Source organism: Lonchura striata, chromosome 14 (assembly GCF_050655825.1).
Source record: "Lonchura striata isolate lonStrDom1 chromosome 14, ASM5065582v1, whole genome shotgun sequence".
Lineage (NCBI taxonomy): Eukaryota > Metazoa > Chordata > Aves > Passeriformes > Estrildidae > Lonchura > Lonchura striata.
The window spans coordinates 4,118,949-4,134,331 of NC_140716.1; the positions used below are offsets into that span (position 1 = coordinate 4,118,949).

At 41.1% G+C, this 15,383-nt stretch overlaps 1 protein-coding gene across 10 annotated transcripts in view; it reads right to left on the bottom strand.

The window, feature by feature from the left end:
- Window positions 1-15,383, bottom strand: part of SDK1 (sidekick cell adhesion molecule 1) — a 378,688-nt gene that overhangs the window by 135,589 nt on the left and 227,716 nt on the right. For all 10 annotated transcript variants that reach the window (XM_085592158.1, XM_085592155.1, XM_085592154.1 and 7 more), the window contains 3 exons: window positions 14,077-14,188; window positions 12,940-13,130; window positions 4,430-4,513 (listed from right to left, as the gene is read on the bottom strand). In XM_085592158.1, the coding sequence (XP_085448284.1) occupies window positions 4,430-4,513; window positions 12,940-13,130; window positions 14,077-14,188 (387 nt within the window). The remainder of the gene's footprint in view (window positions 1-4,429; window positions 4,514-12,939; window positions 13,131-14,076; window positions 14,189-15,383) is intronic.

A 15,383-nucleotide genomic window follows, 5' to 3' on the forward strand; every position in this document is an offset into this window, starting at 1 on the left:
AATTTATTATACACAAATAGTGTAGGATTCTCTTTTCCTCAAGAGATGTCAGGGGCCTAGAACAGTCTGAGACAGCTGTTCCCATCCCACTGCTCATATCAGACAATGTTTTATGTTTACATCCCAGAAATCCCCACTGGATCAAATGCTGGGGATTCTGTGCAGAGATCAGAAATGAGGCAGGTATTTTATTATGTGGTTAGATAATCACTGAGTAATTAAGATTGGAAAAGACCTCCAAGATCATAATTTCTTTTTCCAGTACCTGACAAACCTTCCTGTGCAGAAATGCTTCCTGATGTCCATCCTGACCCTCCTCTGGCACAGTTTAACACCATTTCCTCTCATCCTGCCCACTGCTCCCTGGGAGCAGAGCCCGACCCCCATCTCACTACAAACCTCCTGTTAGAAACTGGAGAGCAAGAAGGTCCTCCCCGATCCTCCTTTTCTCCAGGCTGAGCTCCCCCAGCTTCCCCAGCCTCTCCTCACAGGTTTTACACTCCAAACCCTTCTGTTCCTTTCCCTGGACACGCCCCAGCCCCTCAATGTTCTTCCTGAACAGAGGGCCCAGAACTGGGCACAGCACTTGGGGTGTTTTTGAACACTTTTCACTTAAAGCCTCAGACCTGCACTATTTATTGTAATAAGGTACCTTAGTACCTTATATACCTTGTAATAAGTTCTCTTGTAATAAGAGACCACAAACTTAAATCCATGGGTGGGTGAAATTTGACCAAATAGAGAAGAAGTGTCACTGAAGCATGGAGTCACTGATGAATTGAGCATCTGCAGACAATGAATTTCACTGCAATGCTGGCAGTTACTTGATGTTCCGAGAGCTAAAGTGCCATGGGAAGATCTATATAATCATCATTATCATTTTAAAACTCCCAGAGTTAAATACTACTCCATCCAATATGTGATGCTTCCATTCACATATTTTCTCAGTGTACTTACTCTCTTTATACAGACAAAAGCTGTATTAACTCTGGAAGGAATGTACAAACAATGTATGGCAATGACTGAAAAACAACATCCAATTGCTGTTGTTACTTTTATAAACACGTATCATTTACTTCAATCACCTCTGATGCTTTTGTTCTGCTGATAAAATAAAATGTACTCATAGTGCAGATAATCATCTCAGGAAGAAACCCACTATGTAGAAGTGCATTGTTTGATAGAGAATAGACGTGATGTAGGAGCTTGCAATAGGCATAATTTAAATTTCATACAACAGCCCATATACAGAATTAGCGTAAATTTCAATGTTCGCAATTCTCGGTGAGAGTGTTATTCATCTCTTGAAAATCCTCCTGGGCAAATACAAATTATCACTGAGTAATGAAGAAACAGATGATGCAAAATGGAATAGTTCTCCTGATGCTGAGAAGCTTGGAAATTATTTCAAGTTTAAATAATAGCAACTCCATTTTCCCACACATTAGACTTGATAGGCACCAAGGAAATAATGAAATCCTGCATTCAGAACACTCAAACCTTTAACACTGGTGTCATTCCACAAATCCCATTCTACTAACAGTATTGGCAAACCTTCTAATCCTATAATCACTGTGAGATACACCTTCCTATCACCAACTCAGCTGACAAACTGAATATTACCATCTCTATTTCTCTACTTTTCAGTTACGGGTATCTTCCTCCACTCAAAGTTATGAGTCTGAATAATAGGATCTTATCTGAGCACTCTGATGCCTGTCAGCAGCATTCATCTGGGCTTTAGTGATCTTCCCAGAGAGATTTGTCTTCCAAGTTGTACACACGTTCTCTTCTAATTTTGCTGCCTATTTGGTTGTAAAAAATGGTTAAACCCAGCTTTTCTCATCTTCTACCCACCCCACAACTTTTCCTCTCCACACACCCCGCAAAAGGAATTTTTCTTTTTTCTTCTCTAGACAACTTCTGGTGAAAAATTATGAAGAGAAGGAAACACTTTCAAGACCTTTTGCACTCTACCTTTCCAAGCAGTATTGGCCCAACCCTGCAGTTCAGGAGGTGAGAGTGGCCTAAAAGACTGGCAGCAATAAATAAAATAACCTTATTTCTCAGTTGTATGCAGCACTATTCATTTTTCACAGACAAATTAACCTAGTGTCAGGGGGGAGGAGGGAAGGTAGGAAACGGAGACGCTGGTTCCAGCTTTGCCACTTCTGTAACCTTGGGCAAATAACTGAAGAACCCGAGGCTCAGCTCCTCCATCTGTGAAACAGCTGCTTGACTCTCTGCCAAATTTCACTTAAGAACCTCGATGAAAGACTCAGGATATTCACTGTGTCATCTTTGTTATTTATTTTTTTACCGCCTCCTCTAGATCCCAGTGAGCTACTGGGGAATCCCCAAAAGCATCTCTTCCATCTCCTTCTCTAAACAGGTAGAACTGAAGTGCAATTAACTGTGCTCCCCAGACACCACCACCACTGCCTGCAGCTCGAAACTTTCCACAAGCAAATCAGAAAGAGCATTTAAAGGAAACCCATTGAACATTCAGGCAGCATCAGCCACTGCTGGAAGATAAACAGCAGAGCCTGGTTCCTGTGGTCTGATACCCTGAAACTCCATTACAGGGAGCAGGGAGCTGGTTGCTGCAAGTTGCAATTTTATTTACAGTTAATCTCTGCTTATACTGTGAAATTAATCTGTCTCTCACACATCCACAGTGCACGAAGTCTTGGCAAATGGGCTTTGTGCACACAACCTGATGGGGCTAGGGGAAATACAATCTGTCTTCCATTTGTAGCAAAGGTAGAGGGCAGCTCTGCAGCTTCCCCAGTGCTTTGTTCTCCCAGCTCAGAGCAGGGAGGCAGCAATCTTCATTTACCGTCTTTTTAAGTGATGGAAATTGCTAGATTTGTGTAATAATGGATCAAAATTCCTCTGTATTTAATTACAGTACCTACCCCTTATATGTATTATAGATAGTCAACAAAATAATCCATAGGGAAACAGGTTTTCATGCTCCTGCACCACATTTATCAGCAAATTAGATGTGCACTACAAGAGCTGAACAGAAATAATTAATTTTGTCGAATAAGGGTTCCCATATTTCCACTGAGAATGGTTATGAGTGCCCCATTAACCCCCTTGGGAACTAAACTACTCAAAGAAAAAGTGAGGGTAGAAGGAAGAGTTGAAGTCAACCTCACACCCCTCTGATTCCTCCAGGTTTTGGGTTGGCTTGTCTTTTTTTATTTTTTTTAATTCATAAAAATATTTGAGAGAGCAGATGAGTTCCTGGGGAACTCCACTGACAGCAAGTCCTGCTGTGTTTTGCTTAAAAAGCTATTAATGAACAAGAAGACATTGACTCTTATCATCTGATAGCTTCATTTCCATAAGAGCTTTTTGTAAGAGATCTCATCATAGGCTTCTGAAATTCCAAATCAGCCACAGCTCCCTTAACACACACACTTGCTTATCACACAGTTTGCAAAGACTCCTTCTAGAAAAGAAGTGCTGACTCTTTCCTACATAAAACATGGGGAAAAATGCTTAAATTGTAATGGCAATAACACAAGCACGCAGTAAAAATGTCTTTATTGGCTCTGATTTGGAGGAAGACACCACACAAATAACTGTTAGTTAGGTCTGGCTTTTTTAACCAAGGATGTGATCTTTTTCCCTAAGGACCTCATGGCATTTTATGTGTGTTGCTTCTTAAAATCAGCACCAGGGAAAGTAAAACAACAAAATGTTCAGTCCCTCATCAGAGTAATGGAGAAATTTGGTGATTTGAGAAACCTGCAGTAAACACATGATGACAACATCTCCTACCTGACAGTGCTGAAAGAGGTTGGGAATGCATTTCTGTGGAACTCAACTTGAAACCTCATTTTAGTCAGGTGGAATTCTAGACTTTTGAATCCTTTTATATTAAGAGGCCACCTACCAATTAAAAACTACCTGTAATAGTCCTCCTGCAGATTTCATAACTATGTTCAGATGTCAGAGTTACTGACATTTCTATGCACTATAATAGTTCCCTAAATTTTAGAAGAAAGGGCATTGTGACTGTTGAAAGTAAGGACTGTTTGCATTGCAAATGATGGGTTCCATAACCATGCTCCCCCCTCAGCTCATTTTCTGGTTCAAGATATTGAAATCTCTTCTCTAGTGATACCTCTGAAGCACAGGCAAGATTCCAGAGTGACAGGAGCAGGACTTGTGCTCCTCACAGACAAACATCAACATGCCAGAATTATTCCAAATTAAACTAAACTACAGGAAATATCCAATTCTGCAAGGGGAAAGACCAACCCTCTTCCTTCTATATGGGACCTGTGATAATCAGCAATACCACAGAGACTTCTAAACATTAAAAACTTCCAAAGATGGTTTATGTAAGATGATTTCTTCCAAACTGGACAGACACATGCCATCAGTCCAGGTTGGAACACTTTTGTGCACTCACCCATGGCCTGGCACAGGATGTCCACGTCCTTCTCCACCTCAGCCAAAATCACATTCTGGGGTTCAGCCGTGAAATACGGAGGTTCTTGGGGAAAGAAAACAAAAGTCAACAAGCAAAGCCACAGCAAGGTGATAAACAGGAGCTCATAAAAGAATATTAATCACAGAATCCCTCCATGGCTGGTGAATTTGATGTGAGGGGTTACAAACAGATTTGTTTGTCTCTATTTGGGGGATTTTTGGTAGTAAAAACATCATAAAAATAAGGCCTGACAATGTTTCCTTTGCTGAGTATGAATTCCAGAGTCAAGTCAATGGAAGGTAAAGATTTAGGGGTTTGCACTGCAAATTAATACTCAGAGCAGGGGCTACTTTTCATTTTATAGGGCTGAATCATGGAACATGTTAATTTTTTGCTTAGAAAGGCCCTCCCGAGAGGTTTATAAAGGTTTATATTTACAATGTACATTTTATAGGATAGTTTGCTTCAGTATCTAGACTGCATTTCACCTCAGCAAGGTGTGAAGTATGTCAAATAAAGTGCCATGGCATGTCACAGAGTCGACATCAGAGGACAAGTGCAGCATAATTAGAAGAAATTCCTCTCAACTGTTTTATTTCATGAAAGCAAACAGATTTAATGCTTTAATTGAAGTTATAGTAATAATCATAAAAATCTCCACTTTATCATTAGGGCGAAAGAAAAGATATTAGATGTTTAATTAAACAAAGACCAGACTGCAGAAATTGCAGAGTATGCTGGCATGTAACTCTTTCTTCTATGCAGCATAAAATTGAAGAGCATCATGTCAAAGTCCCAGAGGCACTAAGGTTGCAGTCATTATCATGGTAACTAAAAACTGTCATAGTTTGTTCAATGCAATTATCATCTGAGTACTGGTTTTAGAAGGATTTTACTTGATTATAAATGCAGTTCTCTTGCAGCATAACGAAACTCACTGGTAAGTTTTAGGAAATACAGAAAAGGCAATGTAAGTAGCTTGTGAAACTGAGTTATTTGTATTTCCATTTTAAGGAAAATTGAGTATGTTTTAAAATACGTAGGAAGCTGCAATATCCAAGGTCATCTGAGCTGACCTGCTCTCAAACCTCTTCACCAAACACGACTGGAGAAAAGAACTTGTGGTTATATTATTGCTATGGCATCAGCATTTTAATAAATAAAATCAAAACCATATAAATTTATCCTGCACAATCTTGTTGCTACCTGCAGTATAGCAAGCATGGCTGTCATTACACAGGGGTGAATTAGGAGGCACCAGCTTAGAACAGAACCTCCCTTTTCCCAGCAGTTCTTCCCTCTCACTCCAATAAAATACTTGCTTGGGTGTACAGAACTGGGGTTTGTCTGAGCACCAATGGATATTACAATTCTGTATTCATTCCAAATAAAGCAAATCAATATTAGTCTTCAGCATGCTATGCAGGGGAGGAGGGGAGGTTGCAAACAGCCTGGAATAGTTGTTTACCCAGCAAAACCAATAAAAACAAGCTACCTGATTTATTATATTCTAATAATATACATGTGTTAACATTATTGATCCTCACTGCCTAAATATAAAGCTATTAATAAACATGCATAATAAGCTGTGATTTATTGCATATGATCTCATGCGTTAATCTCAACAACAAATTGAAAAGCTGAACGTTTAATTGAAATTCACTGATGGCACACACTTTGACATGTTTGATCAGCTAAGTTGCTGAGTCCTCTGCAATTCATCTAAGTCCGTTTTTACTCTGAGCACTCTCCTTCCTCTCATGCCATCCTCCAAGTCCCGCCTGGTGTTTTTCTTGTGCTCCATTTCCCTGGATGTTAACTTTTGAATTTCCAAACCTTCAGCCTAGTGTCCTTATCTACGTGTCCTGTCCGTGGCTGCACAGGTCAGTGTCCACACATCCATCTCTCACAGTAAAATTTTAATCTTTCATTCTATGGCAATCTGATGTGATTGTGGGGTGAGGACAAAGCAACAACGGGCCAGGAAGGCATCCAGACACATTCACAAATCTAGACATTTCCTTCTAAGTCTGGGCTTCTTCTGTGAATGTCTCTCCCATCACTGAAGTTTATCTTTTGCTTAGGAAGGTCCTGACTGCATCTTTCCTTTTATAAAGGATTCTGCCCTTAACAGGCCAAACTCTACACTTGGCAACCTTCAGCCACCAGCTCTCAAACTTTCTCCTGGATCAGCAACATACTCGCACACCAGTGATAAATTTGCAGATTTATCTTCACTGTGGGCCTGCAGTCCAGCTGCAAAGCACCCAATGTGACCTCAAAGCTGCTGGTGGTTCCATGACCTCTGTTTATGTGCTGCTGCTGCACAGCTCCTGCATGTACACCTGGCAGATTTACACAGCTGTCTTTCCCAGTGTCCCTCCCAAAATCCTAATCTGCAACCTGTGCTCCTTCCTTTAAATCCCACACAGGCTGTTTGTCACCCTCAAGGAAACTTCTGACATTAAGAGATGCTTAGGGGAGCAGGTATCAAGCAATGAATTACGTGACAAAGAGCCTGAAGTCAGTGACAACTGTCACTTAGCAAACGGGATGTGATGCTCTAAAAAGAAGACTCGCATCAGTTTTTCTGAAAGGAGCAGTGAGAAACAGAAGCAGACAAGACAGAAAAAGAGCAGGAGCAGCAGAAAGATGCAATCTAAAGGCTACAGGCAAATCCCAGAGGACTTTTGGTGCCAACAGATTTGATTTCTACTCTTGAAGTGCAGACTCACCTTTTCCCCCAGACTAAAGCCTGCTGAACTCTGTTCACAGCCACTCCAGCAGCTGGAGGCACTGCCAAATGTGACACCTGACACAGAGACAGAAGCTGCCCACAGATGAATCAGATCCTATTCTTGAAAGATAAGCACTGATACAGAAAACCTTCCATGAGCAACTCTGCAATTTATGGCCTGTACTGACTAAAACTTGAGACAAGCCTGGGTGGGATGGCAAGGCTGATTGATAAGGGATTTCTGGAAGATCCAGAATAGCACATGGACAGCAGAGCTGTGCCAAAATCTATCAGATGTGGAAAATTAGCCCTGGTGGTGCAAGAAATTAGGGAATTTCAGGAATATTGGTGTAGGGATACCCTAAGGGGTTTTGAGACGAATAAAAGAGTGATTTCACACAGAATCTCATTATGGCTGGGGTTGGAAGTGACCTCTAGAAATTACCCAGGCCAGTCCCCCTGCTGGTTCATCCAGGGCAGGCTGCAGGTGTGTTTTTATCATCTCCACAACCTCTCTGAGAAGCCTCTTCCAGTGCTCTGTCACTCTCCAAGTAAAGAAGTCTGAGTTTTCCATGCAGCTGGGAGCTTTTCCACACTCATGTGCCATTCACTGGCAGCATGGATGCTCTAAAGGTCCTGTGAAGTCAACAGAACTTGGGCTGTGGAGGAAACAGCTCCATTTACAGGTGCTAGGCAACTGCAACCTCAACTCCTCACTTTTCAGAGGTGTCAGATGCATCATCTGACAGGTTTTGTGCCCAAGGGTCTGAATGCCCAGCATTAACTGCAAGGGAGAAATTCAGAGTATCTGAATTTGGGTTGTACAGCACCTGGTGAATGACTGTCAGAAAGAGGCCATAAAAATGCAGCACTATTTATAGGGGTCAGATGGCATTCTGAGGGGGCATTCTGGGTGGCTGTATACATGACTCCACTGCATATTTATAAGGCTTGGTTTGAATCACACAGTATGAATTTAACATTTACTGTTGTAGGCAATAATCATGTGTTGAAATTTAATATGTGTGGTGAAATTATTATGTCTTCCAAAGAATATAATATGCCAGACACAAGTCCCCACACATGGCAATTTTTAGGAATGACAGTAATTTGCCAGTATCAGGTCAAACATTTAAATTTTTTGGAAATTATAGAATCACAATAGTTAGACTAGGAAAGGACCCATTACTCCAAGTTCACCCTGCTGGCATTGTGGTGTGTGGCAACGGGAGGGGTCACAGCCCACATTAGACTGAAAGAAACAGTGCATTGTTCAGATATTGTATTGGTGTTTGATCTTCACTAAAATGTCAAGTAGAAGCAAGGGGGGGAAATAGTATTTGAATATAAATTGGTGTTTTTAATAGTTGTTGAGGATTTTGGTTTTTTTTTTTTTTTTCACTCCAGACATCACTGGGAAGATGTGTCTTAGAAAAGCCCTTGGGAGCCTGCAAAATTTGATCCTGTTCTAACTTCCCCTGTGCAGAGTTACATGGTCACTGATTTTAGCATTCAAAAGATAGCAGTCAGCATCCATTACATACCCTTCAAGCTGCACTGGAGATGTGTGACCTAATCCTAGATACACACATGAAAGTCAGAAAGAACAGAGAAAGCCCCAGGGGCTCCTCCAAAGCTGCAATTCCTGAATCTCTCAGAAACTCAGAGCTACATATTTAAGAGGGAAATTGAGCCTTCAACATGGAAGTCTTCCTCCAGCATTACCATAAACTAATTTATTTGGTGACTATCTTCTAAAGGAAGAGGAACTGGAAGCTTGACAGCCCCTTGTAGGTACAAAGTCTAACTCCAAACAGAAGATCAGACTGGCCATGCTGGGAGAGAAGCCCCACTGTGGATGCAGGTACAGCAGGCTCCTTGGAGCAGGAAGTTTCTTTGCATGAATATCAGGTTAAAACAGAGAGAGATGAAAAGATCTGTGTGGTTTCTTGCTACCCCCACTGTGAGCTGCAGTCTGTGTGTTCTGAAATGACAGCCCAGGGAACACATGTCCTGTCCGCAGGGCTGAAAGGAGGAAGAGCTTGTTGGGAATACCAGAGACAGAGCTGGGCTGCCCAGAGGTCCCACTGCTTCCCTCTGGGGTAGGTCCTGTTGCACTTAGGCTCCAGGCAGAATGTCTGTGTCCATCTCAGAATCTCTGAGCCCTGACAAATCAAAAGCTGCAAATAGTTTTTTCCTTTGAGCCCAAACTGTGATTAGGCGAGTCCGAAGACATTTTGTATTATAGTTTCCCTGAAAACTTATTATTTTCTTACACAGTAGATGAACACAGTCATCAGGATCTTCCCTTAAGCACCACACATGAAAAATTATTTCTACTGCTTTCAAAGAAGGCATCTGTAGTGTTTCAAAGTGTCTAAGCTGGAGCCACGAGAGCTGCTGTTTCCAGAGGCCTGAGCACGAGGCACTGAAGTGCTCATAGCTACAGAGGGAAATAACTTCTGCTCTGGCAGTTCTGTGCACACAGTGCAAATTCCTGAGCAGCAGAAACGGACAAAGAAGACCCTTCAGCATCTGGACACTCCTGGAGAACAGGGAGGGAGAAACAGCCCCACAGTCCATGTCAGAGCCCAGCCAGGTGGGCCCTTCAGCCCAGCACTGGAACTTTTCTGAGTTCCTGAATCCTGTGGTCCCACAGAGCTGAATCCTCCCAAGAAGAGAATAACATGTCTTTTAATGTTGATCTCTGGGCACAAAATATTCTCCAAAAGAAGGGAAGCCCTCTCCTTTGACTCTGTTTAATTCATTTGTATTCCTTTGGACAGACCAACAGGGCGTCAGCCCTCAGTTCTGTACATCCACTCATCATGCCAGGCCCTTTCATCAAATTGTTTTTCTCATTTTTTTCAGATTTTACTATCTGACTACATTTAATTTAAAGAGCACTTTGGATTTCATACAGTGGAAGACTTTGGTTCCCCATTTTTTTGAGCTCCTAAAATTCATAATTTCCCGTAGAACAGTCACTTAAGAAATGACTATTGCCATTTGTCATGAAAACTTGCAGAAGTGGAGCAAAAGAATTTAAGATTATCTCAGCTTTCAAATTGGTTTGTTCATGGGAAGACTCTTTAAATTACTTAATCTTCAAACTGTTAGTGATAAAACAAATGTGCTCTTATCTAATCTGCAACAAATCTTTCCCAAACTGTTACTCTGCCAAGCGAGGAACATGATACCCTTTAAAAATTTATAACAACTGCAGCTAATAAAACCAAGGTTTGGAACCACCTCCGTTTATCTTTTCTGGAACAATATGAAGATGTCAGGGAGCTCTTTGCCACATTCAGAAGAAAAGTGCAGCAGCACACAACTAGGGGATTTTCCTCCTGCTTATGCAGTACTACTCTGATACATTGGAGATTCAGGTTTCTTCAATATTATTGTGGTTTTAATTTACAGACTGAGCTATAGTCTCAGAAATATCCAGAAAAACTTCTGAGATAATACTGTAGGTCACAAATAATAATTTGAGTACATCCTTTGTGCTAAGTTCCACTGCCTTCTAATAGAACTTTTGTCACCATCTGAGCCACACTCAAATTGTATGACTTAGCTGGAAAAGTCAAGGACTGATATATTTGGAAAAAAGCTTTGATTAACTCACTGTTTTTGACATCTTTGATGCATCTTTTTGCTACCCCTGTTCTATCTATTAATAGCAAAATATTTTTCCCTCTTGATCCACAGAAGCTCTCACAGCTATGCTATTGAGGGGTTGCATTTGATTTCTCCCATTCTGCAAACAAACCTCTTCTTTTAAGACAATTTCCTTTTTCCTGTTAGTTGAGACCCCTCATTAAGTCCACACTGTGTTATTCTCCCAAGAAGTACAGCTCATTATCAGCTCCCAATCTACACATCCACACTACAAATATTTTATGCATGCAAATGGACAAGCATTCCTGATTCTCTCTAAGTACTGCCCCCATGGACTAGGAGAGATACACTGCAGAAAGCCTTAGGTTTGAATCTTCTCTGCACTTTCCTCTAGAACTCGTCCCTTGACTAATTAAATGACAGCCAGATCCATCCAAGAATTCTAAAGCTGAATATAAGTTATGCATTAACTACTAATCCTTTGATTTGGCTCCCTGTTTCGAATTAGAGATCCATCCTGCAAGCTCAAGAAACTCATAAATAAAGAAATCTATCAGGCTTTGCTGACACGTTGAGTAAACACCTGCATCTGAAGTGTCGTGTTCCATCAGAAGGAAATAAAAGTAATTGGTAACCAATTTGTTTCTGCTTTCTTTCATCTGCTTGTTCTTATCTACAGACCTTTTCATAACTTCATTCCCTGACAGCCTCCTAAAACCGGATAGGAAATAAATAAAACATTTAAAAATAAGAGAGCAGGTAAGCTACTAAAGCACTGCTAGTTTAATATGATTCCCCAGTGATTATTTTTCAGTTTTATTGTAACTGTATTTAAGAGTCTTTTGCATTAACCAAGAGGCTGCTTTAAGTATTGCATTAGGCTGGATCTGACATCACAGCAACAAAGGCAAACCAGCTACTATAAAATCTTATTCATAAGGAAAAATTTAAACAAAACCTATAAATAAGTGAAATTCATCTCTGCTCCTTAAAGAGAAGGTAATAACTCCAAGGACCAGAGGGCAAGGAAAGAGACTGCAACCAAAGTTTGTCCAGCAGGTAGTAAATATAACAAACACACAGTGCTCTAAAAGAATCCAGAATGGAGCTTTGCAGAGGGAAGAGCTGCTTTCTCACTTAACAGCAGCTACTACAAATTGCTTTAGCAGAATACAAATCATACAGCAGTCTTTAAAATTGTATTTTCAGAGGCTCAAAGATGTAAAGAATTGTGGGCTGCATTCCCTCTGCAAAGCTCCAGGAGTGCACGTGCCTGAACCCTGAGCAACACCGCGACTGCTGGCACTGCCAGGGCTCCAGCCTCCCCAGGACACTCCCACAGATAAAAGCTTGACTTTACACAATCATGTCTGGCTGAAAACATCTCAGTGTCCCTAGTCTAAACCACCACTTTCAGTCTAAAAGTGCTGTGTGCACTGTGCTAATGTGCAGAATTTCATCAGACATGCCAAGAACCACCATTTCCAAATTCCAACCTCCTCCCTACAGCAACACTCGGAGAGGAGGTGGTGGTGGAAACAGGCAAGGAAAGGGCAGCAATGTCCCCTTTAACAGCATTAATTCCAAAGTTTCCCTGGGAGCTGGAGGTCCAGCAAACAGAGCTGCTTTAATGGCAATTCCTTCCCTGTCCTGTTGCCTCAGCAATGCTCTGTGCCTGCAGAACGTCCTTGGCCCCGGCTGCACCCGCAGCACACGAGGCACAGGAGTGCTCCTGAAAGCCTTCCTGCAAAGATACAGGCACTTGACATATGAAAACTGGATGTAAGCAAGGCAGGAGTTAATCAGGATTTAAAACCTAAAAGCCAAGCTAGGGAAGCTGCCCATTAAGGATTTTACTACTGTATTTCTCAAATTTCCCATTAAACGTATAGTTTCGCAGGGGATTTACAATCACAGCAGTGTTTAAAAAAATCTATTTGATGAATTTATATTAGCAGGGAAGAACGGCTGAATTAATTTGGAAGATAACCCTCCTTCACCTTCTTTGTTCTGTTCTCTGAAGAAAGGTTCAAATGTAAGGTCAATGAAATATTAAGATATCAATTTTATTTCCTATTATACCTCAGCCCAGAACCTTTTTTACTAAAAAACACATTGCCTCAAGAATTACCCAATATGGAAAGGAAAGCTTTAGCTCTTGCTGGTTCCTCTGTGCTTTCTCTGAGCTTGGCTTCACAGAAGTACATCCCCACATCAGCAGAGGTCGGGTTGGTGATAGTGAGGCGTCTCCCAAAGCTGCTGATGCCACTGGTGATCTTGATTCCATTTCTCTTCCAGGTCACGCTCAGCCTCTCAAGAGGTCTGGCAAAAAAAATACAAGAATAAAATCATAAAACATATATATTGCAGGATAATCGCTGTGTGCATATATATATGTTTATACACAGGAGGAATATAATATTACAGATTATAAAACTTCTTTAAGTCTTCCTCTATCCCCAAAACACACTGTTAGAAAGTAAATACATGTATAACTTCTACACATCAAGGACTACAGACTACTCAAGTGGCATTATGCAAGTACAGCTAATTGATACAGCAATAGAACCTAAGTGCTAATAATTTGATTTCTCCAAGCAAAAGGAGTAAATACTGCTATGGGAATCAGTTGCATGGGAAGTGCTTTCATTACAACTCAATTACCAAAACAATATTAATCATATCAAGAACATTTCTGCCCTCAGAGGGCAAAGTAAATCAGTTGGTGTTATCACCCAAGGACTTCAACTATTCACTTCCACTGATATTCAAGGCCAGCTAGATGGAAACATAGGAGGAACACTGTGAATTCTGTATTACAGTGCATTATGAACAGTTGAGCAATAATCACTGTAAAATGAGAATGCCTGAAAAAATTACTTCATAGGAGATCTTCACTAAATTTATTTACTGGGAAGCACCAACTGTTCAACAGCATCACCTCTGCTGTTGATAGGCAACAGCCAAAATATTATTAAACCTCACCATAATTTTTTCCAAAGATAATGTCTGCTGATTGAATAGCACTTTTTTCCTTTCCATGAGAGGCCAAGGTGGGAAAGCACCCCTGCCTGACCCTCATTTGGCCAGAAAAATCAACAGGTTTAATTCAGTAACGTTGGACAAAGATCACTCATAAGGTCACTCTGAAAAGTGAGCGTCCTTCTTCAATCTCCAAATTATTAACAACAAAAAGATGAAAATAACATCCTCTGCTGTTCTCTAGGGAGGACAGAGTCCCAGAGCAGCTGAGGAGGTGTTCCCATACCTGGCGTTGGCCACGCACTCCAGGGTGGCCTCGCTGCTCCCCGCCGCCACGCTGGTGTTGTGCGGGCGGATGACCATGGCAGGAGCCGCGCTGGCCGAGGGGCTGCTGGCACCTGCAGGGCACAGACACACCTGGTGAGGCCCCGGGGACAGCCAGGGCTGTGACAGCAAGGATGGCACCTTCCAGGCACCGCTGCAGGCGTCACCCTCCAGCCTCACCCAGCTTTGCGTCTCCAGGGGCGTTCCCGATGGCGTTCCCGGCGCCGCTCCAACCAAGCCAGCACTACAACCCCACAACTCCCAAGAACTGGCCCCTGCCCTCCATCCAGGAATATTCTCAAAGACAGAGCAAATAAATTAAGCATCCTAAAGGTTTTCTACCGTTGAGCACTTTTATCAAACACTTGCTGACTTATATTTTTAAGACCTTTTCATGTTTTGTTTAATCTTACCCCTTCCATACCATTTCAAAAGAGTCTGCCAATACTCATGTTAGTTCTTTAAAAAGATTTTACACACTGGGGAACAAATATAAAATTAACAAAGCAGCATATCACAGCAACTTCAATCCCCTTTTCTTATCACAAAAGTAAATAACCCAAATCTGTTACTCTTTTGTGAAGCTTCATGCTGTAAATAATTCAGCTTATGCAACAGTCAGCAGACACTTAAAAAATGGTAAAAAGATAGCTTGTAAATTTTCTCTGTATGCATTTAGTAAGTGAATTAAAATATCCATGTATTCATAGGTACTTTGCTTCAAGCAACTCATTTGGGAAAGAAAAATTAGCTATTTTTTAGCTTGAATAACACAATAATAAAATTTTCAAAGATATGGAAACCAATAAACAAATTACAGGGAAAAGTAATAAAAATAAAACTAGACTGATGGAAAAGCAAGCCAGTTCATCAAATGTTTTCTGCACAGGAGGCTCATCCATGCCCATTAAGCAGCATGGGGAATTGGGAAATGCAAGGTATGGACCCTAAAATTTAAGGTAATGCCCTAAAGAACAGAAAACAGTCAGCAGACTGTTTGCTTAAATCATACCCAGCAGGCCAAAAACCATTTGACATTGGATTTGATTTGTTTGATGGAAAAAGGCTTTGGTCATGGGGCTCCGAAAATATACAAGATTAGCAGATCTCTCAATGACAAATCCTTTACCTTTGGATGTTTTTCTAATGGACAGCAGTTAGTGTAGTACAGGACTTGGAAGTGTGGATCATAATTTCAAAAATTTAAAGAATACCACCCACACTTCTGAATAAATTCAAGCATTCAAGAACAGTACTTAAAGAGTACGC